The sequence below is a fragment of the Mesocricetus auratus genome, unplaced genomic scaffold (genome assembly GCF_017639785.1).
Source record: "Mesocricetus auratus isolate SY011 unplaced genomic scaffold, BCM_Maur_2.0 Super-Scaffold_100033, whole genome shotgun sequence".
NCBI classification, from domain to species: domain Eukaryota; kingdom Metazoa; phylum Chordata; class Mammalia; order Rodentia; family Cricetidae; genus Mesocricetus; species Mesocricetus auratus.
The window spans coordinates 11,863,322-11,884,816 of record NW_024429213.1 but is presented as its reverse complement, the minus strand read 5'-3'; the positions used below and the strand labels follow the sequence as shown (position 1 = coordinate 11,884,816).

At 38.0% G+C, this 21,495-nt stretch overlaps 1 protein-coding gene across 1 annotated transcript in view; it reads left to right on the top strand.

Moving 5' to 3' along the window:
• Positions 1–7,631: 7,631 nt before the first annotated feature.
• LOC101834491 (cytochrome b-245 heavy chain) overlaps positions 7,632–21,495 on the top strand; it is a 32,476-nt gene continuing 18,612 nt past the window's right edge. Inside the window, exons 1-5 of the mRNA XM_005080577.4 lie at positions 7,632–7,778; positions 9,680–9,775; positions 11,273–11,383; positions 18,645–18,729; positions 20,024–20,169. Coding sequence (XP_005080634.1) covers positions 7,734–7,778; positions 9,680–9,775; positions 11,273–11,383; positions 18,645–18,729; positions 20,024–20,169 — 483 coding nt within the window. The 5' untranslated portion in view covers positions 7,632–7,733. The remainder of the gene's footprint in view (positions 7,779–9,679; positions 9,776–11,272; positions 11,384–18,644; positions 18,730–20,023; positions 20,170–21,495) is intronic.

Below are 21,495 nucleotides of genomic sequence, written 5' to 3'. Positions count from 1 at the left end.
CACTGTGCCTCAAAGTAAATAATTTGATTTGACATATCTTAGTACACTGGTTGTCTTTTCTGCTTTCCTCAGATCTTCTAGTACATCTTTATTTCAATTAATCCATTCATCAGATCCAAAATTTCTATTTGTTTCTTAATAATTTCTGTCTCTTAATTGATAATCTGTACTTGTGGAAACATTATTTCATGATGGACATATTTTCCTCTAATTAACCGTTCATGCTTTCCTTTAACTCCATGAGAATATTTTAATACTGTTAATTTAGTCCAATAGCTGTGATTTCTTTGGGACTTTTTTTGTTAATTTGTTTTTTTTTCTTATGAATGAGTAGTGTTTCATTTTATCTTTCTGTGTCTTATAATTGTCTGCAAAAAATTAGATATTTTTAATATTGCCATGCAATTACTCAGTTTCTCTCCCCTCTGTAAAAATTGTGTTGCCTCCCTAATCACTGTCAATTACGTTGTTTTACTAACTTTCAAATCTATTTTGTAAAGACCATATTCTTTTTATTGTTAATTAAATTTATTCATTTATTTTACATGTCAACTGAAGTTTCCCCCTCCACCTGTTACCGCCCCCCTTCCCCCCTTCTCCCCAATCCACTCCTCTGTTTCTGTTCAGAAAGGGGCAGTTCTCCCCTGGCTGTCAACAAAGCATGGCATATGAAGTTGAGGTAGGACTAAGCTCCTTTGCTTCTATTAAAGCTGGGCAAGGCAACCCATTAGGAAGAATGGGTCTTGTCTATTGATGCTGTGCGTGCTCTATTTTCCTTTAGCTGAGAAGCAATCTGGTTATTTGACAGAGATATCCTTAAATGCCCATCAATATTTAAAAGAGGAATGTCAAAGAAAAAAGATAAATAACAGACAGGACAGGACACAACAGGGAAGGGCAGGACAGGGAAGGACAGAAAAAAAGGAAAGGAAAGGAAAGGAAAGGGCAGAGGAGAGAAAAGGAAAGGAAGGGAAAGGAAAGAGGGAAGGAAAAGAGAAAACATTTTCTAGGTCCTTGAAGTTGGTTCTGAGTCCAGGCAGGGCAGTCCTTCAACCCTCAGCTAGGCAATTCCCAATTTGATGTTAGCATTTGTTATGGTTAAGGTGATATCTCCAGTTTTTTTCTGGTCTTGACCCAGAAGCAGTCTTGGTTCTTGTGCTCCAGATGAGATAATGTTGGTAATTAAGTGTTTATTTATAGTAAGCAAAGAAGCAAGAATGCATTTTTAAGAAATGAATGGGCAGAACCCAGCAGATGAAACCTTGAACCTGACAAACATGGAGCTTATATTTCTTTTCCTGTGTTACTCCCTCTTTTTTGCTCTCCCCCAGGGTGACTACTTTGAGGAAAAGGGCATACATTTCTCACAAGCCTATTGTTACCAAAAATTCAAACTAAATATATATATAAGATTCAAGAATGTATATAAGTGTTTAATTAACAACAAAACAAAACAAAAACAAAAACAATAAAATCACACCAGAAAGATTAACAGCATCCTTTACATGTTTTCTTGCTAAAGAAGTTGCTGAAACTAGTGTGAGTGGTCCACCTTGAAACGAGAATGGACCATTACCACCTATGATGTTTTTATGTCCTATTCCTGCGACCCTCATCTGGCCCATCTGGAATCACCATATATTGTTCTGGATGTCCTGTTTTGGAGGTCCCATTGATCAGTCCTTCCCAGAGCTGGCCTCCTACCTTACATCTTCCCTTTTCTGCTTGATCTGGGCCTAGAAATCAGTTTGAGGTGAGCCCTGGTGATCCTCTTAGGTCTTGCCTGGACATGCATCCAGTCCCAGACTAAGGTGGGGCTTTCTAGATATTCCTATTGCACCTAGCTTTTAGCTTTGAGTATCATAATAAAGTTACAGTGACTGGTTGTATACTCAGAGTGCTGAATGCTAGAAGTTCTAGACCAAGGAACTGTTTGCATTGGCTTCTTTCTTCTTGGCTAGGGATAGTGATATTGTCAGTTGCCATGTGCTCACTGGAGTTTTTGGCGTGTGTGTGCAGACTTCTCTTAATGTCTACTCCTCTGTTTATCAGGGAACTGGAGATTGAACTATGACTCTACACTCTATAAGTATTTTAATACTTCAAAACTAAGCACTAAAAGGCTTATCGGGAAACCTAATTCTGCCAGGTGAGCAAGATGGCACTGAGCAACAACTATTCAGAAAGAACAACACTGGTGTGCTTAAAAAATAATCCTGGCAATATCTTTGCTGTGCAAATCTTTCATCTGCCTTCCCAAGTGGCCAGATTTGCAATCTCTTGCCTCTGCCTCTGTTTAAATGGTTGAAAGTATAGCTGGAGACTGAAAGTGATGTAAGAATGCCAGTGAGTATGTTAAATTCACAAGCCCATGGTGTATGTAAGCTAGGTACATCTACTCAAGGTTGACTGATATTTGAGAATAAGCCCCAGTAGGCCAGGCACTTCAGTAAAGAGCTTTTCCTTCAGCTGTAAGTGTGCAGAGTGATTTCCCATGGAGAAGGCATATTATTTCTATCACACTACAAAGAGCTGCAGAGACTGTTTCAGATAAAACCATCTTGTCCAAGTGTGGTACCCTACGTTGGATAGCTCAGTACTCAGAAGGCTGAAGCAATAGAGGCGCCGTGAGTTTCACGCTTGCTTGACTACAGTTACCAGACCTTGCCTCAAACCAAACTGAACAACTAAAATCTAGAGTCATCTTCCCCAAGGTTACTCAAAGTCACTCCAGTTTTAGACCTCCCCACTAGATTGCTGAGGTCTTGGCGTGGCTGCACAATAATTCATTTTCTTCCGTGGAACACTCCTGTTTTCTTATCGTTCTTTCCTTCCTTAGATATTTCTCCCTAATAGTGTTGCACACTAATCTCTGCTTCCTAGGAAGCCCACTCTCTAAGAATAACTGGGATGCCTAAATATCTAGGCAGATAAGACCCAAAAATTCAAATCTCCTCATCCTTTTTTCATTAGTAATTCACATTTTATTTTTGTTGGTGTATTTTTCTGTATATATATATCCTCTTTGTTTTTTTAATTTAAATTTTTAAATTCTTTTGAGAGTTTCACATGAATACTCTATTTACATCATTTCTACCACTTTCCCCAACTCCTACCACGTCCCACCCTCTCAAAATCATATATAATATAAAACTACTGAGTCCATTAGGTGTTGCTCACCTGTATATGTGTTTAAGATTGACTTCGTGAGACTGGATAAACCTATCACGGTGCTTTTCCCCAGGGAAAAAATGATTTTCCCTCACTCTGTAGCTGTTGATTGTTTCTAGCTCTTGATCTAGGGGTAGGGCCTTGTGAGATCCCCCCCCATGAACAATGGTACACTGGTGTTATCCTTATGAAAGTGTTATTTAGACAACCATATTGTTGACATTTTATGGGTACAGCATCCTTGTCAAGGCTAGAAGACACTGTCTAGCAGCAGCAGGCATCCCAGCCTTGTTTCTCTAAATCTTTGTGCCCCTTCTTCTTCTATGTTTCCTGAACTTTAGGTGTAGGAGTTGCATGGTAGATACAATAATTGGGACAAGTCACCTTTATTAGTGAGGTTTTGTCAGTGCAGTAGGAAGGTAGAGTAATCTGGGAAGAAGGAACCTCAATTGAGGAATTGCCTCCATCAGATTGGTCTGTGACTTGTCTGTGAGACATTTTCTTGATTAATGGCTGATGAACGAGGGCTCATATCGCTCTGAGTGGTGACATCCTTGTGTAGGTGATCTTGGGTTGTATAAGAAAGCAGGTTGAGTAGGCAATGGGGGCCAAACCAGTAAGCAGCACTCATCTGTGGCCTGCTTCATTTCCTGCCTTAAACTTTGTCACTGACATCCTACATGATTGATTGTGACCTGGGAGTTGTAAGATGCAATAAACCTATGTTGCTTTTGGTCATAGTGTTTATCACAGGAACATAAAGCAAAGTAGAACAGCACCCCACAGTCACTTACTCTCTAAGCTTTGAGCAGTTGTGGATCTTTGTAGTAGCTGTTATTGCAAAAAAAAGAAGCTTGTTTGGCGAGGGAAGAGATAAGCTTCTTTGGTATGGGTATGAGGATAAGGGATCAGAATACAGTTATAAATCGTACTGGGTCAGGAAAATGGCAGTCACTAGTAGTTGACTAGGTTCATTGTACCAGGCAAGAATTCCCTCCTAATGAGGATGCCTTATAGTCCATTTAGATAGCTGTTGGCTACCCCAAAGATAAAAGGACCACAATTGCACCACTGAGGATATTTTGCCTGGCCAATCATTGTTGTGATTTGCAGGCTTTACATCTGGGTAGGACTTGGGACTGCTTTCCTCACTTGGCAGCTTCATAGCACCTTCTCGATATTGTAAGAGGAGGCTTCCTGATCAGTTCCAGCTCTATTCCTCCATGTCTTAGTATAATTCTTATTCAGAGTTTTTAGCACGTGATAGTAGAGGCAGACTGTGGTCACAAAAGGCATACATGCATGAGAAAGAGGAAGTGAAAAGAAAACATCTTAATTTTGTTCCTCCAGAGGATATAAAACCGTGGATTGGTCTTGTTTATATCAAGGACCCACATCTAGGACAATCCCTGTGTTCAAGGGGACTTCCCAGTAAACGAAGCTTAGGCAAGGAATATGGAACCGCATCACGGAGAGTTGCAGATTTTTGTCAAACATGACAATATGGAGACTCTAACAAGCACAAGCTATCCACAAATGAAGGAAAACACACTTTCATCAGTACTAGGAACAAAATTTATCAGGACTTTTAATGCAGTTGCAGATCTCCCTTTCTATAGAAATTTCCCTTCTTGAAATTGTGGGTAATGTAATTTGCAAATTGAGCTATCAAGACAGAAAAGACAGAATCACATTCAGTAAGTGAAATCAGGGAATATTCTCAAACTCGGGACTGCCTCTCTCCTCTGTTTCAAGGACTTGTGAGTTCATGCTTACGTTTTCCACTGCTGAATGCCCACAGTTCAAGAGATAGTGGAAGCTGAAGGGATTGGGACAAGACGCGCCCTTAGCTATTACCCATTAGCTAATACAGAGGTTAAAGTTTTCCCCTTCTCCTTGTGGAATAAATGCTACACAACTAATCCAGTTGCCCCTTCATCACCCTTCCCACCTGTGAGTCCAAGGGCAGTACACACTGCAGCTTTCTTAAAGTCGTCTCAAAAGGAAAGTTAGTTTCCATGGAAGAAAGAGTTTACTTTTCATTGCAAGTGATCTTCTCCAGCTGTGAAACTGATTGAGCCTCTTAAGATTCATGAAAATACTACTCAGGGTGTCATGATTACTTTCACGAGAGGGGGAAATCAACAGAAGGGAATGATTGCTTATCTATGGCAAAATGCTTCCTTCTCTGAATTTTCTTCTGAACATTTAGAGGGAAGGAAAGGGAAGGGGAAATATCCAAGAAGCATGTTTATGAGAAACAGAAAATATTGTCTCTTAGTATATGAATGCCCATGGCACTCTCTTTTCTTCTACAGTAGAACACGGGCTTCAGAAAGCACATGAAAAATGGTGGGGAAAACATGAAGACTTGAAACAGGGAAGATGGATGACCCATTAGGTAGGGAAAGAGAAAAGAGGGGAAAGTTACAGAAGAGGAGACCCTGTTGGATTTTAAAAAACTTGAAGGACTGGGGAGTCATCCTTACAAAGGACTACCAGAGTGGAGAAGACAAATAGAATTCATTTTATGGTGTTTTATTGTTCTTTAGGCATATATGACTCACTTCTTTAGTTACATGAAAAAAAAGCACTCATCTGAATTACATTGTTTCAAAATCCAATTAAAAACCAGAACCCACTATATTTCAACTGAGGGACTTTCACAGCAGGAAAGTGTTACATGGGTGATGGAAAAGTGGAGAGTCCCAACAGGGCACAAGAGGCAGTATTTAAAAAGAACAACTACAGGAAGTGGTTACCTCTCAGTTAGAGAGGAACTTGGAGGAGGTTGTCTAATCTCCCGCCCCCGCACAGCAGCCTGGGCCATCTGGAAACATGGAACCCTATAATACTACTAACTAGCAGGTGTTCATGACTGAAGGAAGGGCTGACTGGGGGAAGCTGGAGGCCCAGTAGCAATTTACCCACCTGGTGAATGCCTGCTGAAGCAAAAGTCTGCGGTGAGAAATGTGGCTTCTCCTCTACTCCAGTTTAGCTAAACCAACCAGAAGACATCAATCTAACGTGGCTGACAAATGTGGTTCTCTTAAAAGTACCACAGTCCGTGGAGAGGGTAGGCAAACAGATCAGCAAATGAAGAAACACATAATTTGCCAATGTTCTGATTTTCTAACCATTCTTTAAATTTGTCTATTTTGGGAATGAACTTACGAGGTCAGTTCGCCTGTATGTGAGTTATACGTGCGCTAATTACCATGGAGAATGTCAAAATACCTTTCTTTAAATATCGTGCAGTGAAAGAAATGTGCTGTTATTACTAATCCACACCCCAGAGGTTGTCCATGTATTTTGTAGACAACAACTGAGTTTATACCTAGGTTCTTTTGCTCTTTTGTCCTCTTGCAGTGTTCCAGTTTGTTTCTTGAAAATTTCTGTTAGCTGTAACTACTGTACAGTCACCCTTGTACAGTCAGACAACTTTCATCACACAGTCAGTTTACCATCCTAACCTGTTTCATGTCTTGAAGACAGAATAGCAACCAGGAGATAGTTGTGTTACATCTAGCTTTAGCATCTCTCATACACTACCATACCATACCATACCATACCATACATAGCATACTACATACCTTTGATCTGTGTTTACAAACTTAGCATATAGTCTGTCTGCCTGGAAGCATTGTTGTCATCTAAACATTCTGGGATTTTTGTTAAATAGTCCTTTCCTATAGTCCTATGTGGAGTGATTTGTCAGGTAGCAGTGACAAATTTAAGTTTTTTTTTTTCTGGTATCTATCAGTTGTTTGGACTTGAAATGACTTCCTGCATTATTCCTTGGCACTGTAACTGGGCCTAGGTAAGTTTATTTCTCTGGGTCTTGGTTTCCTCATCTGTAAGTGTAATCATAAAATAGAACCTACTTTGTAGTTACTGAGTTGTGAGAATCAACTGAATTGATGTATATGTGGGCACAAGTATGTTTCTGTGTATGCATACATGTGTATTTATATGTATGCTTCAACTCACAATATAGACCTCTATTCATTTTAGAACACAAATTTGGCAAACAGCACTCTAAAAGAATTAGCTATCATTCTTTTTACTTTATTCAATGAGGATAAATCCTGTGGTAAAAGCCTGTCAGAAAGTGTCAGATGTGCTCAATATGTTTAAGCCAGCAGCCACATGTTTTATCCACAGTTAGGTAGACAACCTGAAAATTGCAGGTAGATAACTAGTTAGTTTAAAAATTAATTCACTGTGAACAATACATTCATAAACTGCACAAATAGTCTGACAAATAATAAAACAAATTCAAAAACTTGACAAATAGTCTCTCAGTTGTAGCAACGGATTTTATTTTCCAATGTATTTACTTGTGATTGAATCACAAGGTCTTTTTTCTTTCTGTAGTTTTTATGTGGTTTAAAGATTTAAATTTGTTATGGAAACAGGCTTTCAGTTGACCAATGATTAGCTAATTTCTGATAATAAAAAAGGAAACATGTTGCCCCAAGGCTGCTGTTTTCATTTCCTCATGCAAAGAAGAAGCACAGTAGAGAAGAAAAGCAGACGGCACACACTCGACCTTTGCTACCATGGGGAACTGGGCTGTGAATGAGGGACTCTCCATCTTTGTCATTGTAAGTACCAAAAACAGAGAAATTATAACTTCTCTTGGGAGCTAAAATAGAGCAATGGGTTTTCTTATTGTCGTTTGCTTAAGAAATTTACCTACTTTGTGAACAAGCATCTATTTGAAAGTAGGCTGAGTTAATTGTTCCATACCAAACTTCTCAATTAAAAATATGCATCAATGGCTCTCATTTCTCCTAGTTTATTTCTGAGTTACCAAGACTATGAAATTAGCTAACATTTAGCAGAGAGAATATAAGATACTTCGTACTAAAGATCTCTAATTCTCAGATATTTTTTCTTAATTACTCAGAGGTAAAATTCTTCACTTTTTATGTTATCTACTTAAAATGGTCAATTAAAATAATATTTTTCTTATAGATTTCTTGGATGGGAAAGGGATCTTTATTTCAGTAATAAAACAAAAACAACCAAAATTCTCAAATTTCTTTTTAAAACAAGCACCGTTTTTTCTATGAGGTCTGAACTGTAGTTACTTGCAAGTTTTATAACAAATTCAGATAAAAGAATTGAAATAAATTATTTAGACTCATAAATATGCAGTTTTTATATTATATATTTATGTACATATAAGGTATGTATATAATATGCAATTATATCTAAACCTATCTATCTTGAGAAACAATTTTGGAAATATGGTTATGGCTAATTTTCAATTACACATTGATTTCTGTTCTGTATTCTTAAGTTAGTGTCCTCAGCAAAGCAATTATGGATGAATCAAATTGAGATAAATATGGTATCTATATATCTTTGTCAATCAGTTAGTGAAGCATGGTATTAAAATCACTTACGAATGGAAGTTTTGTAAAAAAATTTGCCATGTAGTGCATGAAGTCTTTGAGTTTTGGAGATTAAAAAAAAACAAAAAAGAAATAAATCAATAGCATGAACAAAATTGAAACAATAAATATTGGATTGAATATTTCATGCCAAACTAACTTTCTAATGCAACATAGAAGCATGAAGATTTGAAACTATAGTCCTGAGTACTTACTACCATTTTAAGAGCAGATTACTCACTTAAGAAACAAGTTGAAATAAAATCTTCATTCTAATTTCAGCTTCTCCAGGAAGTAAGCTTTTAAATTATATACGCATATACATGAAAGTAAAGACAGAGCTTAGAAATCTAGAGTGAGTGAGTATGTCAGGGTAAGACATGAACTTTCTGTAGCATCTTCTTTGTAAAGAGAGACTGTTTTGAAGCATCCATGGGTATTTAATAGCTAGTAGTACTAATAACTAATAATTTAACATTTAAAGAAATTCACTATGGAGCTGAAGGTAGAATACTGGGCAGTATCACTCCTTGATAAGGTTGTTGTTGGCATAAAATATGAACTTAAAATCTAGAACCTTTACTTTATTTTTAAATTTCATGACCTTGCCCCCCTTGCCTATGTGCAGTATCCCCTCCTTTAAAAGTTGAGGAAAACTTACTAAATAGAATGGTAACCGTATTGCTGCAAGTGGATGACTGGCATCCGTGAGAGTAGAGTTCAGTTTCCTACAGGTTGAGAGTCAACAATACCTTATTTCCATGTCTCACTTTACTTACCAACCTTTGTTACCTGTCTTTCTGAGCTTAAGATGAAAAGAAGAGGAGAGAGAAAAGAGATGAGACAGTGTGATATTAATTTAGTATGTTAGCGAAGCAGTAAAGCGATCATGCAAACCCCTGAAGGAAGATAAAGTCAGTTGCTGAAAAGTGGAGTGGCACTGGAACAGGAAAGAACTGCCTCTGAGCTGATTGTACCCAGCTTTCTAACCACCTTTGTCAAAGTCTGAACTTTGGGGAAGCCCTGTCCTTAACTTGACTCTGGTATCATGTGGAATCTACCTATTTAGATGTATAAACCTCATCTGACTTTTTCTGTTTGTGCAGCTGGTGTGGTTGGGGTTGAACGTCTTCCTCTTTATCCACTACTACAAGGTTTATGATGATGGACCTAAGTACTTTTATACTCGAAAACTCCTTGGGGTGAGTAAACTTCTACCTCATGCAATATTGGCTAGTTCACACTTCTAGGCAGATGTGCTTGTATGTATTCCTTTTAAGATTGAAAATAAATATTATCATCAATCAAAGTAACATCACCAGCTCCACTCCCCAATTGCAAATTCCTTGGCAAGAGTCTCTTAAGGCCTGTCAGTGTAACAAATGGAAGAGTGGTAGAGGGTCCTCTTAACCAGTTATATGCCAAGCTTAACATAGAAATCTCTAGAATGGAAAGCCTACTGCGAGCCACCCATACAGGGGTGACACTGGTGTGACAATTGAAATTTTCTGTATTTTTCTAAGTTAGATGGTCCATATCATTTTTTATTTGTATGGAGAAGCCCTCATAATGACACATGAAATGATCTTGAGAAAATGAACCTCAAGCTACATCTGGAGACTTGTGGAAGCTTGTTTGTGTACATCATTTCAGTAGGCCAGCAGGGAAGAGGTCCTTGAATTTCTTTGGGTCCTTAAGTAATCTGTTTCCTTGAACTGTCAGGTCTCTTCACAAATGAAAATAATTAGAACTACAGCTGCTTCCAGAGCACAACATTTGTTATATAATTCTGAACATGTTAATTACTTATATTAATATGCTATAATCATTTGTATAGGTATTATCAAACATATTGCATTATTAAATTTATCTCTAATGTAGTCATGCTGTTATGTTCTCCTTGTACAATAGGCAACTTCTTTAGATACTGCTAAACATATTTTGCCCAAGTATTATGCCATACCAAGTTAAGGTACAGTTAAGGTCTAAATGCTAAGGGGACTTTGTTTAAAGTTAAAGATCTAGTTTTTATACTGATCTTTAAAGATTTAGGAGGAAGTAGACTGATGCGTGCAACTTACTTTAAGATGTATCACGTACATAAGGGGGCTCAAAGAAGTTCTTACTACACAAACAAGACTTCAGTTTCCTAGCTCCCATGTAAAAAGCCAAGTGTGGCTACATGCACCTGTAACTCCACTATTGGAAGGGGAAGGGAGTAGTAGAGACAGTAGGATTCCTAGAGCTTACTGAAAATCGGACTAGACAAAAGACAGGGAGATCCTGATTCAAGCTGAGACCTTGTCACAAGGGAATAAAGCAGAGAACAGTAGAAATACAGGAGGACACCTGATAGTCTCCTCTGATGGAGAAAGGGGCAGAAAGATAGATATATGATGATGCATGCATGCTAAAATGTAAAAGGTTTAGTCTGGGAGGTGGATAAACAAAACTTAAAGAAAATGTTTTCCACTCTTCTTCGGGTTTGAAACTTTCAAATGTTCAGGTGGGATGAAAATGCAACTTCAGATTAAAATAAAGCATATCAGTAAACCCTAAGAAAAGGTCCTCTGCTCTGAAGGAAATTTCATTCCGGATGTCTTGAAGGAGCTGTGTGGGGTCCCATGATGGGGCTCAGGAGAGAGAAGTATGGGTATTGTGCTCACCAGTCTCTCTACTCCCTATCCACTCTCTTGTAGTCAGCACTGGCTCTGGCCAGGGCACCTGCAGCCTGCCTGAATTTCAACTGCATGCTGATCTTGCTGCCAGTGTGTCGAAATCTGCTCTCCTTCCTCAGGGGTTCCAGTGCGGTAAGAGCAAACCTTCTGCTGAGTGCCTCACATTTTCAAGCCATCATGTCAAATGCTGTTTTTAAGGAAGAGCAAAGTAATGTGTTGGGAAGTTTAACTTGTGTAGAATATTCAAGAGCTAGACCATGTCCTCTGTTGTAATATACATCATGTACCTATACCTACACACATAAGTATTTATCTATTAAATAGTATATATCAAATTACATTATACTATTTGAGGGTTGAGTTTCCTGCAGCAATCATTTAACTTGGAAATTTTGAAAAGCAGCTAAATAAACTATATATCAACAATAGTAATGAAGAAAATATACATGTGTTATGGGTATATGAGCCAGACATGTGATATTTAAGAACTAACTGTTCAAGAATATTTTTAAATTTTTATCAGAGAAAACACTTTTTGTGGGTAGCATCTCAAGCAAATTCAATCAATGCACAAAACAACATACTATAAGAATATATCAGTAGAAATAGTTGATTCCTATGGTGGCACATATCTATAATCCCAGCAATGAGGAGCCTGGGGCAGAAATATCTTCAGTTTGAAGTCATCCCAGACTACATAGTGAGTTCTAGGCTAGCTTCAGCTACATAGTGAATTCTAGGCATCTCTCAGCCTCATTGTGAGAAAACAAAAATAAAGAAAAGCAAAGTAAAGGATTTTAACTTCATGAGATTGGAAGTTTCGGAGCTTTCTACTTGTTCAGAACCCCCTTTGCCCTCACATCAACATTTTAATGAGCACCTTGATGTAGAAATGTATTTTTAACTTATAAGATTTTATATACTTTTTAAAAACAGGTAGCATTATATGAAGATGAAAAATTAAGTCATTAATATTTATTTAGCACATGTATTCAAATAAGTGTTGTACAGAGCAAAATATGGTAGGTCCCATAAAGCATTACAATAAAGAGCTATGGGGATAAAATAAGACAGAAATGACATTAGATGGGGCAGGGAATGCCAGGAAGGTTTCAAAGAGAAAGTAGCCTGAGAATGGGCATGTGAGGATAAATCAACATCCATAATTGGTTGAAACAGGAAAGTATTTCAGTTCAGTGTTATGCAGGTTCCCCAGTTGTCAGACCTGAGTCAGTGATCTCTCACTAGCTAGGGTTAACTGATTCTGTGGGTTTCCCCATCATGGTCTTGACTCCTTTGTTTATATTATCGTTCTCTGAATACATGTGACAATGGTGTGGCTGGGGCAATATATGAAGCCACTGGCAGTGGGTTCAATATCTAACTGGCTTTGTTGAACCCATTCTATGCTCAGCCTAAGCACAGGGCACCAGAGGGGGGGTGGGCAGAGAGGGTAGGGGGTGTGGTGTGGTCTTGCCTCAATGAGATGATGGGACAGACTTAGTAGATCTCCTAGGGGAGGCCTTATCCTCTCCAAGGAGCAGATGGGCGATGGGGTGGAGAAAAGTGGGCAGAGTGGAAGGAGGGTAGGAGGGGGAACTGGGATTAAAATGTAAAAAATAAATTAATAAAAAAGAAAAAAGAGAAGTATTCTATATGGAGACAGTAGCATGGGCCAAAGCACAGAAAATGGTGAGAAAATCTTATTCTCAAAAATGAAAAATACTATACTTTCTGTATCACCTTTTATTGTGTTCTATTTGAATGTATTTGTTGGGCAGGGGGTGGATCTCAGTGGTACAGTGCTTGCCAACCATGCACAAGGCTGTGGGGTCAATCATCAGTACCAAAAGAAATGCAAAGGATGGTGTTTATCCAATATATGAGTTGATGGTTAGATTGTTTTCCTTCTATGAACATTTTTTTTACTTGGAGAATGAAGATGAATATATTCAGGTTCTATCTGGCTTGGGAGAAAGAGGGATAGTGTATTCTTCCGATAGGGGGGAAAATATAGAAACAGTGCACAGAATTGGACAGGTTGAACATGTAACTCAAGACAAGGACAGGCAGCACCCTGAGCTGAATTGAGATATATTTTTGTGTAACTAGCCTTTAAAGTCTAATTGTCAGCAAGACATTGCTTCACTTTGGATTTTTTTTCCTGACCACATTGAAACAATTCCTGAGAAATATTTAGGGGATAGTGTCCTCCTAGGACCTGGAGTTCGACAACCAGGTAGTCCTGCAGAATAGGTGGGCTTCAGATTCAGCGAGAGATTTTGCCTCAAAATAAGGTGGAAAATATAGAAGACACTTGACTTCAACCTCTGGCTGCACACGAGCTTGCCTACCCTTCCCCTTGCTCCTAAAATCTTAAAATATTTAAGGTAAAATTCAATTTTGAAGGAAAACAGCAACCAAACTACATTTCTGAGAGTACAGTAATTGTAATGGGTGTTTGCTGCAGTGCTTCTCACCCTTCCTAATGCCGTGACCCTTTAATACAGTTCCTCATGTTGTGCTGACCCCCTAACCATCAAATGATTTCATTGCTACTTCAGAACTGTAATTTTGCTATTCTTATGAATCGTAATGTAAACATCCATGTTTTTCTACTGCCTGTGAAAGGGGTCATGACCCACAGGTTGAGAGCTACTGCTCTAAGATAAGACTGGGGAGAAAGCAGGAAAGTTGCTAGGAAACCAGATGCTTAAATATATAGCTAAAGGATTAACACTTCAGCTGACAATTACTGAATATATGAACTAGATTGTAATTTACAGATAACTTATGTTTCACTTTGCTTCCCTCTTTCTAGTGATACAAAATTCATATTAATGTAAAGAAGAGTTTTTATTTAAAAACATATATCCCTCAATTTGCTAAAATGGAATGAGCCGACAATTAAACTTTGATACTAACCACCTCTTTACAAAATATCATTTCATCTTAAACATACTCCCTAAACTGCACTCTCAGGGGTCTGAGAAAAGTAGGGAAAAAGTGCAGCTTGGTAGCACAATATTAACCTAGCATGCATGAGGCGCCAAGTTCTGCCTCCAACACTGCAAATCCATATGTAGTTGTGCAAAGTGTTAGAGTCATTTTGCTCAGCAGCCAAACAACAAATCAAACAGACAGGCATAAAAGAAGAATGTTGGCAAATCCTTTGAGCTTCTCTGGAAAGGGTCAGGTCCTTTAGCACTGGAAAATAGTGTGACAAAGCTCCTTTATCTAAGTCACTAATTTGATGTCACAATTTTGCCTTGCAAACTGAGGAAAACCAGGGCAAAACTTCACAACAGTATCTAGTGTTAGACATTGACCCCAAGGCTTTCCAAATAATCTCCTGAATGGAAGACTCCACAGAGATGAAATTTCACTGGATTGAAAGGCTGAGAGCCAAGCTGCCCATCGTCTTTTAAATAGTACAGGAGCCACATGAAGAGTTGCCAGATTGCACAGTGACTTTTGTTTTTTTTTTTTATGGAGACATGATTTGGGTGCTGCAAAAAAATTCTCCCTGTCCCCATTAGAATACTTTCTATTTAGAGGAAGTAAAGCCTGAGAAACAGGCAGTGTTTTCACCAAGGTGGTCGGTTAAGAAATTTTGGTTACCCCACAACTCGAAGTTGCATTGCCTCGAGTGACCATTTCCCATGAGCACCACATATAAAATGTCAGCTTTGGGGTATCTTGTGGCCCACGGGTGAAGACCCTCATGAAAATTTTTAATACCAGTGATAAATTGGAGAAAAGCCCAGATAGCTAGATCTTCACACAAAAGAACCGTTTCCCCCACTCATTTATTTATTTATGTATTTATTTATTTAAATTAACATACAAAGTCATGGACATTTTCATACATACTTGGTTCTGGCTGATCAGCCTCTTCACTATCTTCTCTCCCCATCTCTCTGTCATTCGTTGACACTTATACTCTTCCTCCCCTAGAATTGCTCTTCATGCTTTCATACCACCTCTTCTGCGACCCTTCTTTCCCACTTCCCCTCCTTCAAAAGCAATGGTCTGTTATAGAGACGGCATGTCCTTCCTTCTGAGATTGGCAGTCTGAAATTTGAACTTTGAAAACTACTTTTCTGACTGAGATTTTAATGCTGTGACTAATGTTGGAAATCGGAATAGTCACAGCTCACTGAAGCTCCAGAGAACTCATGCCAAGGGAGTGAGGTGGGAACACAATTAAATGGGAGGATTGGGGTTCAAAGTCAGGCAATTGTGCTCCCAGAACCTATTTGATTTTGTATGTATCAACTAAACATCGTGAGCTGTCCCTGTGGTTCTGTTTAATATGAGTATTTGAACCTGCTAAATAAACTACTCTAGAAGTGGTAAGGATATAATAATCTCAAGAACTTGTTAAAGGGAACACTGTGCTAACTAAACAGTGTTAGTTTTAGAGGTCCTAATCATTCAGACTTTGGTTTTGAACCCTTTTGGTTGCCTAGAGGATAGGCCTAAACTTACAAAAGTCCTTGGTGAACCTTTAGTAACTTCACTTTGATATGTGGAAACAAATTTCTAACTTGTGACCATCCTAATCTTCAGGTCAGACTGAAACAGGAAGGTTAAAAGATAAGGTCTTTTGCCTTATATCTTATATAGTCTCAGAATCAGGGGGCTCCCATGGCTCCGCCTCAAACAATGTGTCCTCATAGAGGCAGTCCCTTTTTCTTTCTGTATCAGGAATGATTTAGCAGAGAAGCAGGTCAAATAATGAAAATTAAATGTAAATATGCCCTTCTAGGAAGGGCTGTAGCTTCGTGGTAAAGAACATGCCAAGTACAAAAGGCCCTAAGTTCCATTTCCCATGTTAAAGAAAGAAGATAGATGAACATACTTTAGTAAAAATATACTGATAGTTAAGTTTATCAGTTATTGAATTGTCACCTTGGTCTTTCAATACATTAATAACTGGAGACACAGAGTGAGTAAGGGCAGATGGCCACAAGCTTAAGGAGTTTAGAGTCTTGTGTAAGAGATATACAATAAACATGTAATTTCAAAATTATGAGGAGTGCTATGGAAAGTGTCATCCTTCATATTTATCATATATTTTACTGCCACCCTCTGTGGGCATTATTGTCAGATTCTTTGCCTGGGTTAGGTTGATAGATGTATGGATAGCTCTTGACATTTTACCGAAAATGTTTATAACCATGTAATGCAAACACGACCAGACCAAGTACACATAAAATAGAGCTACAAAAGCTCACAATATACCCTATTCAGTATGTACTGCATTTTAGTTCCACTTTTCATTATTTTGAAATTCAGTTTCAATAGAACATAGAAATTTGCCAGGATGTCTCAACAATTGCCCTTGCAAACTATAATGTTAGTTTGTTGAAATTGGGCAAGGCTGTTTGTGACAGTAATAGAGAAACTTCCTTTTAGAAGTTAGTGGACAAAGGCAAAGAGGTAGTTCCCTGAGGAAGCTATAAGGCATGATGACAGCTTGGCTATTTGAGAGATGGCTGGTAATAATTCAGAGGTGGGCCAAAGCACAAGAATGTCATCTGTAGAGTAAGGAGGAACAGAAAGGTCCAGACCATCAAAGACAGTAAAATCCTTCCTTCAAACTTTACCAACTGATCATCCTGCCTTGTTTTCAGGAAGTGGTGAGGAGATCATTTTCTTGAAAGTTCGGCATCAGCATGACTTGTGGCTTCTCTTTAGGGTTGTTTACTATTCCTGATCATACTGAAGACAGCGGTTAGGAAAAATGAAGGATTGCTGCCCTGGTGGGACCTGTTCCATTGACTCATTAGTTTTTCTCTTTGAATAAAACGTGTTTTGCCTTAATTACAAATTAAGATAAAATACTTATCTCTAAATGGACATTGTATTACCTAATCATATCTCTCCATTGTTATAACACTACATCTATTTTTTTATGGTTGTGTCCATACAACCCTACATGCCCTGTCATCTCCCTGCCATGTAGCTGTCTCCATCCTCCAGCCAGGAACAGTAACTTAAGTCCTTGTATTTCAAATCTGTAACTTCTACTTGGACCTTCTAGACCTAGATTTTAAGAGATTATGTGGTAGTGTCAGATACCCAGAAAATAATCTCCTTCTGTAGGTCAATTTTTGACCTTAAATCTTCAAAATCCATTTTTTCATATAATCTAACAAAAACACACATCCTAGTTTTGGGTCCCATTCAAAGTCAAGGGAGAAAATTGCACTGGGCCATTGCAAGTCATTCCAGAACTCTGTCTACCAGAAGGACTGCTATGGTAGTTAAAAGACAGGGGCAGTTTCCTTAAAAGTATAAAGGAGTTCCCTGGTCTGAGTGAGCCCACTGCTAATGGACAGTTGTAACTGAATGATAATATGCCCTTTGGTGTTTTTTTCCAAGCTAGTGTTTGTTCCCCTACCCCCACATTCTATGACCACTTTCCACTAAGGATCCCAAAACTTAAATTCTTAAGTCAGATTTTTGAGGCACCTAGAGTAACAATGATGGTGTCCTTGTATCTCATGTAAAATGAAAGTTTAATTTGTATTGCAACGGGTGATGAGTAAATTACCTGGGTCACAAAAGACAATTAAATTTTTCTACTTTATTTGGAATCCTTATCATCTTCTGTACAAGCATTTTTGCAATTCCAAGGGCTGTCTTTTATGTAGCCTTCCCTCCTTTTAAGTGTGGTGAACTGAGAAAAAGTAGAATAAGTACAATTTTTCATACGGACATGTCTTTCTACAAAGCCAGAGTATCTTATTAAAAATAAGTAAACTCTTTATTTAAATTAAATACTGTATTTAGACCCATGCATTGACAGCACCTAAGACTGTTTTAGAAGTTCACTGTCCTCTTTAAAGTACTTTGACTTTTTGTGACAGTACATTTAATTTGTGGGGCAAAGAAGCTAGAACAAGTAAATGGTCAGATTTTATAAGGATAAAAGTCTATTTCAACCATCAACAAGGTTTTAATTTCTCTGCTTTGAGCACTGATTTGACTCTACATTCAAATCTATGCACTCTAACATATGGAGGTGGGCCAAATACACTGGACCCATTTTCTAATTTGAATATCCAGGTATCATATAAATTACTGCAATATTGATACAAATAGTTCTCAGATGGTCTGTATTTAAATCCCATCTCTGTAATTTACTGTCTATATCACAATGAAAAAAGTATTTGAAAGAGGACTTCATATTAGTTAAGCTGGCTTTTTGAAGTGGGAGAGATGACTAACTGCCTCTCTCAGTTTTCTCATCAACCAAGTGGATGGAAGTATATCCTTGTAGAGTGGTTATGAGAATTACATGAAATGATGCACGTAAAATATCTGAGACATAGAAGGTTTTCACATTAATAGTTTCTACAATTCTTTTTCTCTTCATCCAAAGTGTTGCTCAACAAGAATTCGAAGACAACTGGATCGGAACCTCACTTTTCATAAAATGGTAGCATGGATGATAGCACTTCACACTGGTAAGTTTGAAATGACATTTGAAATTCAAATACATTGTTATAGAGGACCCCTCTATTCTTGGATACATATGTATTAGACTCTCCAAGTCCAGATGAATTCAGTTCAAAAGCAACCAAATTCTACTTTCTGATGTTAGGATTCATACCTATGGTAGTTTTTTTAAAAGCATAGGATCTTCCTATATAAATAAAATAAAAATATGCCATATAGTCTGTCCTCGTATCCTCAACATTTCCTATTATTTTAGAATAAAAAATGTTTGTTAGTGAAAACACAAAATTTTGTGTTCATTCTACCAAATTGCTTTGCTAAAAGTATGGCCTTTGTGGATTTTTTGCAGAAATATGAGTTATAAATTGAAAATATCTGAAGGAGGCCATTAACACCTATATGCCTTAGTGATTATTATTAATGTCTCATCGTATGTGTGCATACAATGTGTTTTTATATGTTTAGTCTCTTACCTGATGAAACTGAACTTAGTTTAGAGGTGTTTAATTGGGTTTCTATTCTTATACCAGATTGTTCAGGACTGAGTTGTGGTAAATAATATGCTTCAGAAGAAATGAATGATAATGTCCTGTTAGAAAGAAACATACTATACTAGTAAGAATGCAGACACAGGTGCCACAGAGCTTGGATCTGACTGCTTCTAGGCTACGTGACCTTGAGCAAAGTTTTAAAGCAATCTGTGCCCTGGTTCCCTCATCTTTTAGATGAGCTGATACTATCTGTACTTATACCATTGGTTTACTATAAGGATTGAGTACTTGTAAAGCACTTAGAATAGTGTCAGGCCCCTAGGAAGCTCTAGGCAAGTGATGGTGAAATAATGAATGTGGTTTCTTTTTAACTCAAGAGATTCATGCTGTTGACCATCAGGTTGTAGTAATTCAATTACATTTGTTCATGTTCTCTGGAGGTGATTTAGCAGACATCATGTGAGTTCTTTTCTCACGTGAGCACAAATACATTAGGGAAAAAGAGAGGATGTGAATTTTATCAAATGTGTAATCTTAGAAATTTGTTTGAATCTTCAGAACTGTTAAACACCTTGGTTTTAAAATTGAGGGAACCAATACCAGAGAGGCTGTATGACTTCCCCACAGTCACACAAGCAGAAAGAAAGGTGCTTGGCCTATTAGGACTGTCTTGCCTTACTGGTTATTGTCTACAGCATCCTAAACCACATCCCTTTGCTTTGCTTGAGAGTCAGAGGCTGTGGCCAGAAATCTGGATTCCAATAATATTGTGCATCCCTCTCCTCTTTGTTTCTCTTTCTGCCCTCTTCAGCGATCCACACCATTGCACATCTCTTCAATGTGGAGTGGTGTGTGAATGCCAGAGTCAACAATTCTGACCCATATTCAGTAGCACTCTCTGAAATTGGTGACAAGGACAATGAAGAGTATCTTAATTTTGCTAGAGAAAAAATCAAGGTAAGCCTCCCCTTTTCTGATTCAGATGTTTGCTGGGCTATTAAAACAGGGTGATGAAAAACTATGCTTCGTCCCTTAAAGTCAACAAGGGAAAATTTTGCTAATGGCTTAGAATGTAAGTGTAAAGGAAATGTCTCCCCATTGGTCCCATGTACACAGACTGCTCAGGTATTTCCTGAATCCTTGGGCTCTCTTGAAGAAATTTTACATGGAGATCCTGTAGCAATTCATACTCACCCATGACTGTACACACCAACAAAATAAAGCAAGGGATTCATGTCCAATCAAAGCTGGGTGTACTACTTGCCACTATGAAAGAGATCTCATACCTTAAAGAAGTCCAAGTGACTTTATGCAGAGAATGTTATGAGGGACTTGCTAGGCAACTTAAGCTTGTATTAGATGGTTTGAGGGAGGGTTTACGAAAGACAGAATTTATTTGAATCATATATGATCAGGAATTGGGGTTAGTTCTGGGATTGCTTTCTTAATTATTTTTCTGGGACACAGAAAGAAAAGAACAGGGCTAGCCATAATAGGTAAAGAACCCATGTTTTGTCTAGACTCAAGCATGATTTCAGAAGTCTTGTTTTTTTAAAGATTTATTTTTTTCTGTGGGCATCCATGAACGCTCATGGGTATCCATAGGCTTTCATCCTATGAGTTCCTGAAGCTTCTTCTACTCATAAAGGCACTCAGGCCATTTTTATGAACCCTGTGACTTAGCAATTAAGTTCCCCTACTAAATTGCAAACACATTTTTTGAGTTAAGAAAAACAACTATAAGATGAAAATCTAATTTTTCCAAAATTTTATATTTAAATTAATGTAAGAAAAACTAGAGTGATTCATACATTCTTTTTATATGATACCATGGATATTTTTCTTTCCATTGTTCATTGTTGGCACAATGATATATAAAGATGACAATTTGAGCATATCAGTTGAACTGACATTGTCATACTCTGTCCCATTTTCCTTGGGTCACTTTCATTGGATCTGCACTTCCTACAGAGTGTTTTCCTTTTCAATAACTTAAGCCTGTACCCTCTTCTATGGACTGCCTTGAGGCCACCAGTATCTCTGCCCAAGGATGTGCACAGTTACTTCTCCCTGAGAAGCCTTTGGCAAACAACTAGTCAATGGAGGTCTTGAAGTGTAGCTTCTTCCCTGTAGTCAGTACAAACTACGGTATAGCTTACTCTCAGATGGTTTTGTGTGTGCCTGAGTGTGTGAAATTCTCTCACCCTCATTCAGAATAATTCTCTGAAATTGGAAACAGATAACAAAACAAAACAAACAAGCAAAACAGGGAAAGTCTCATGC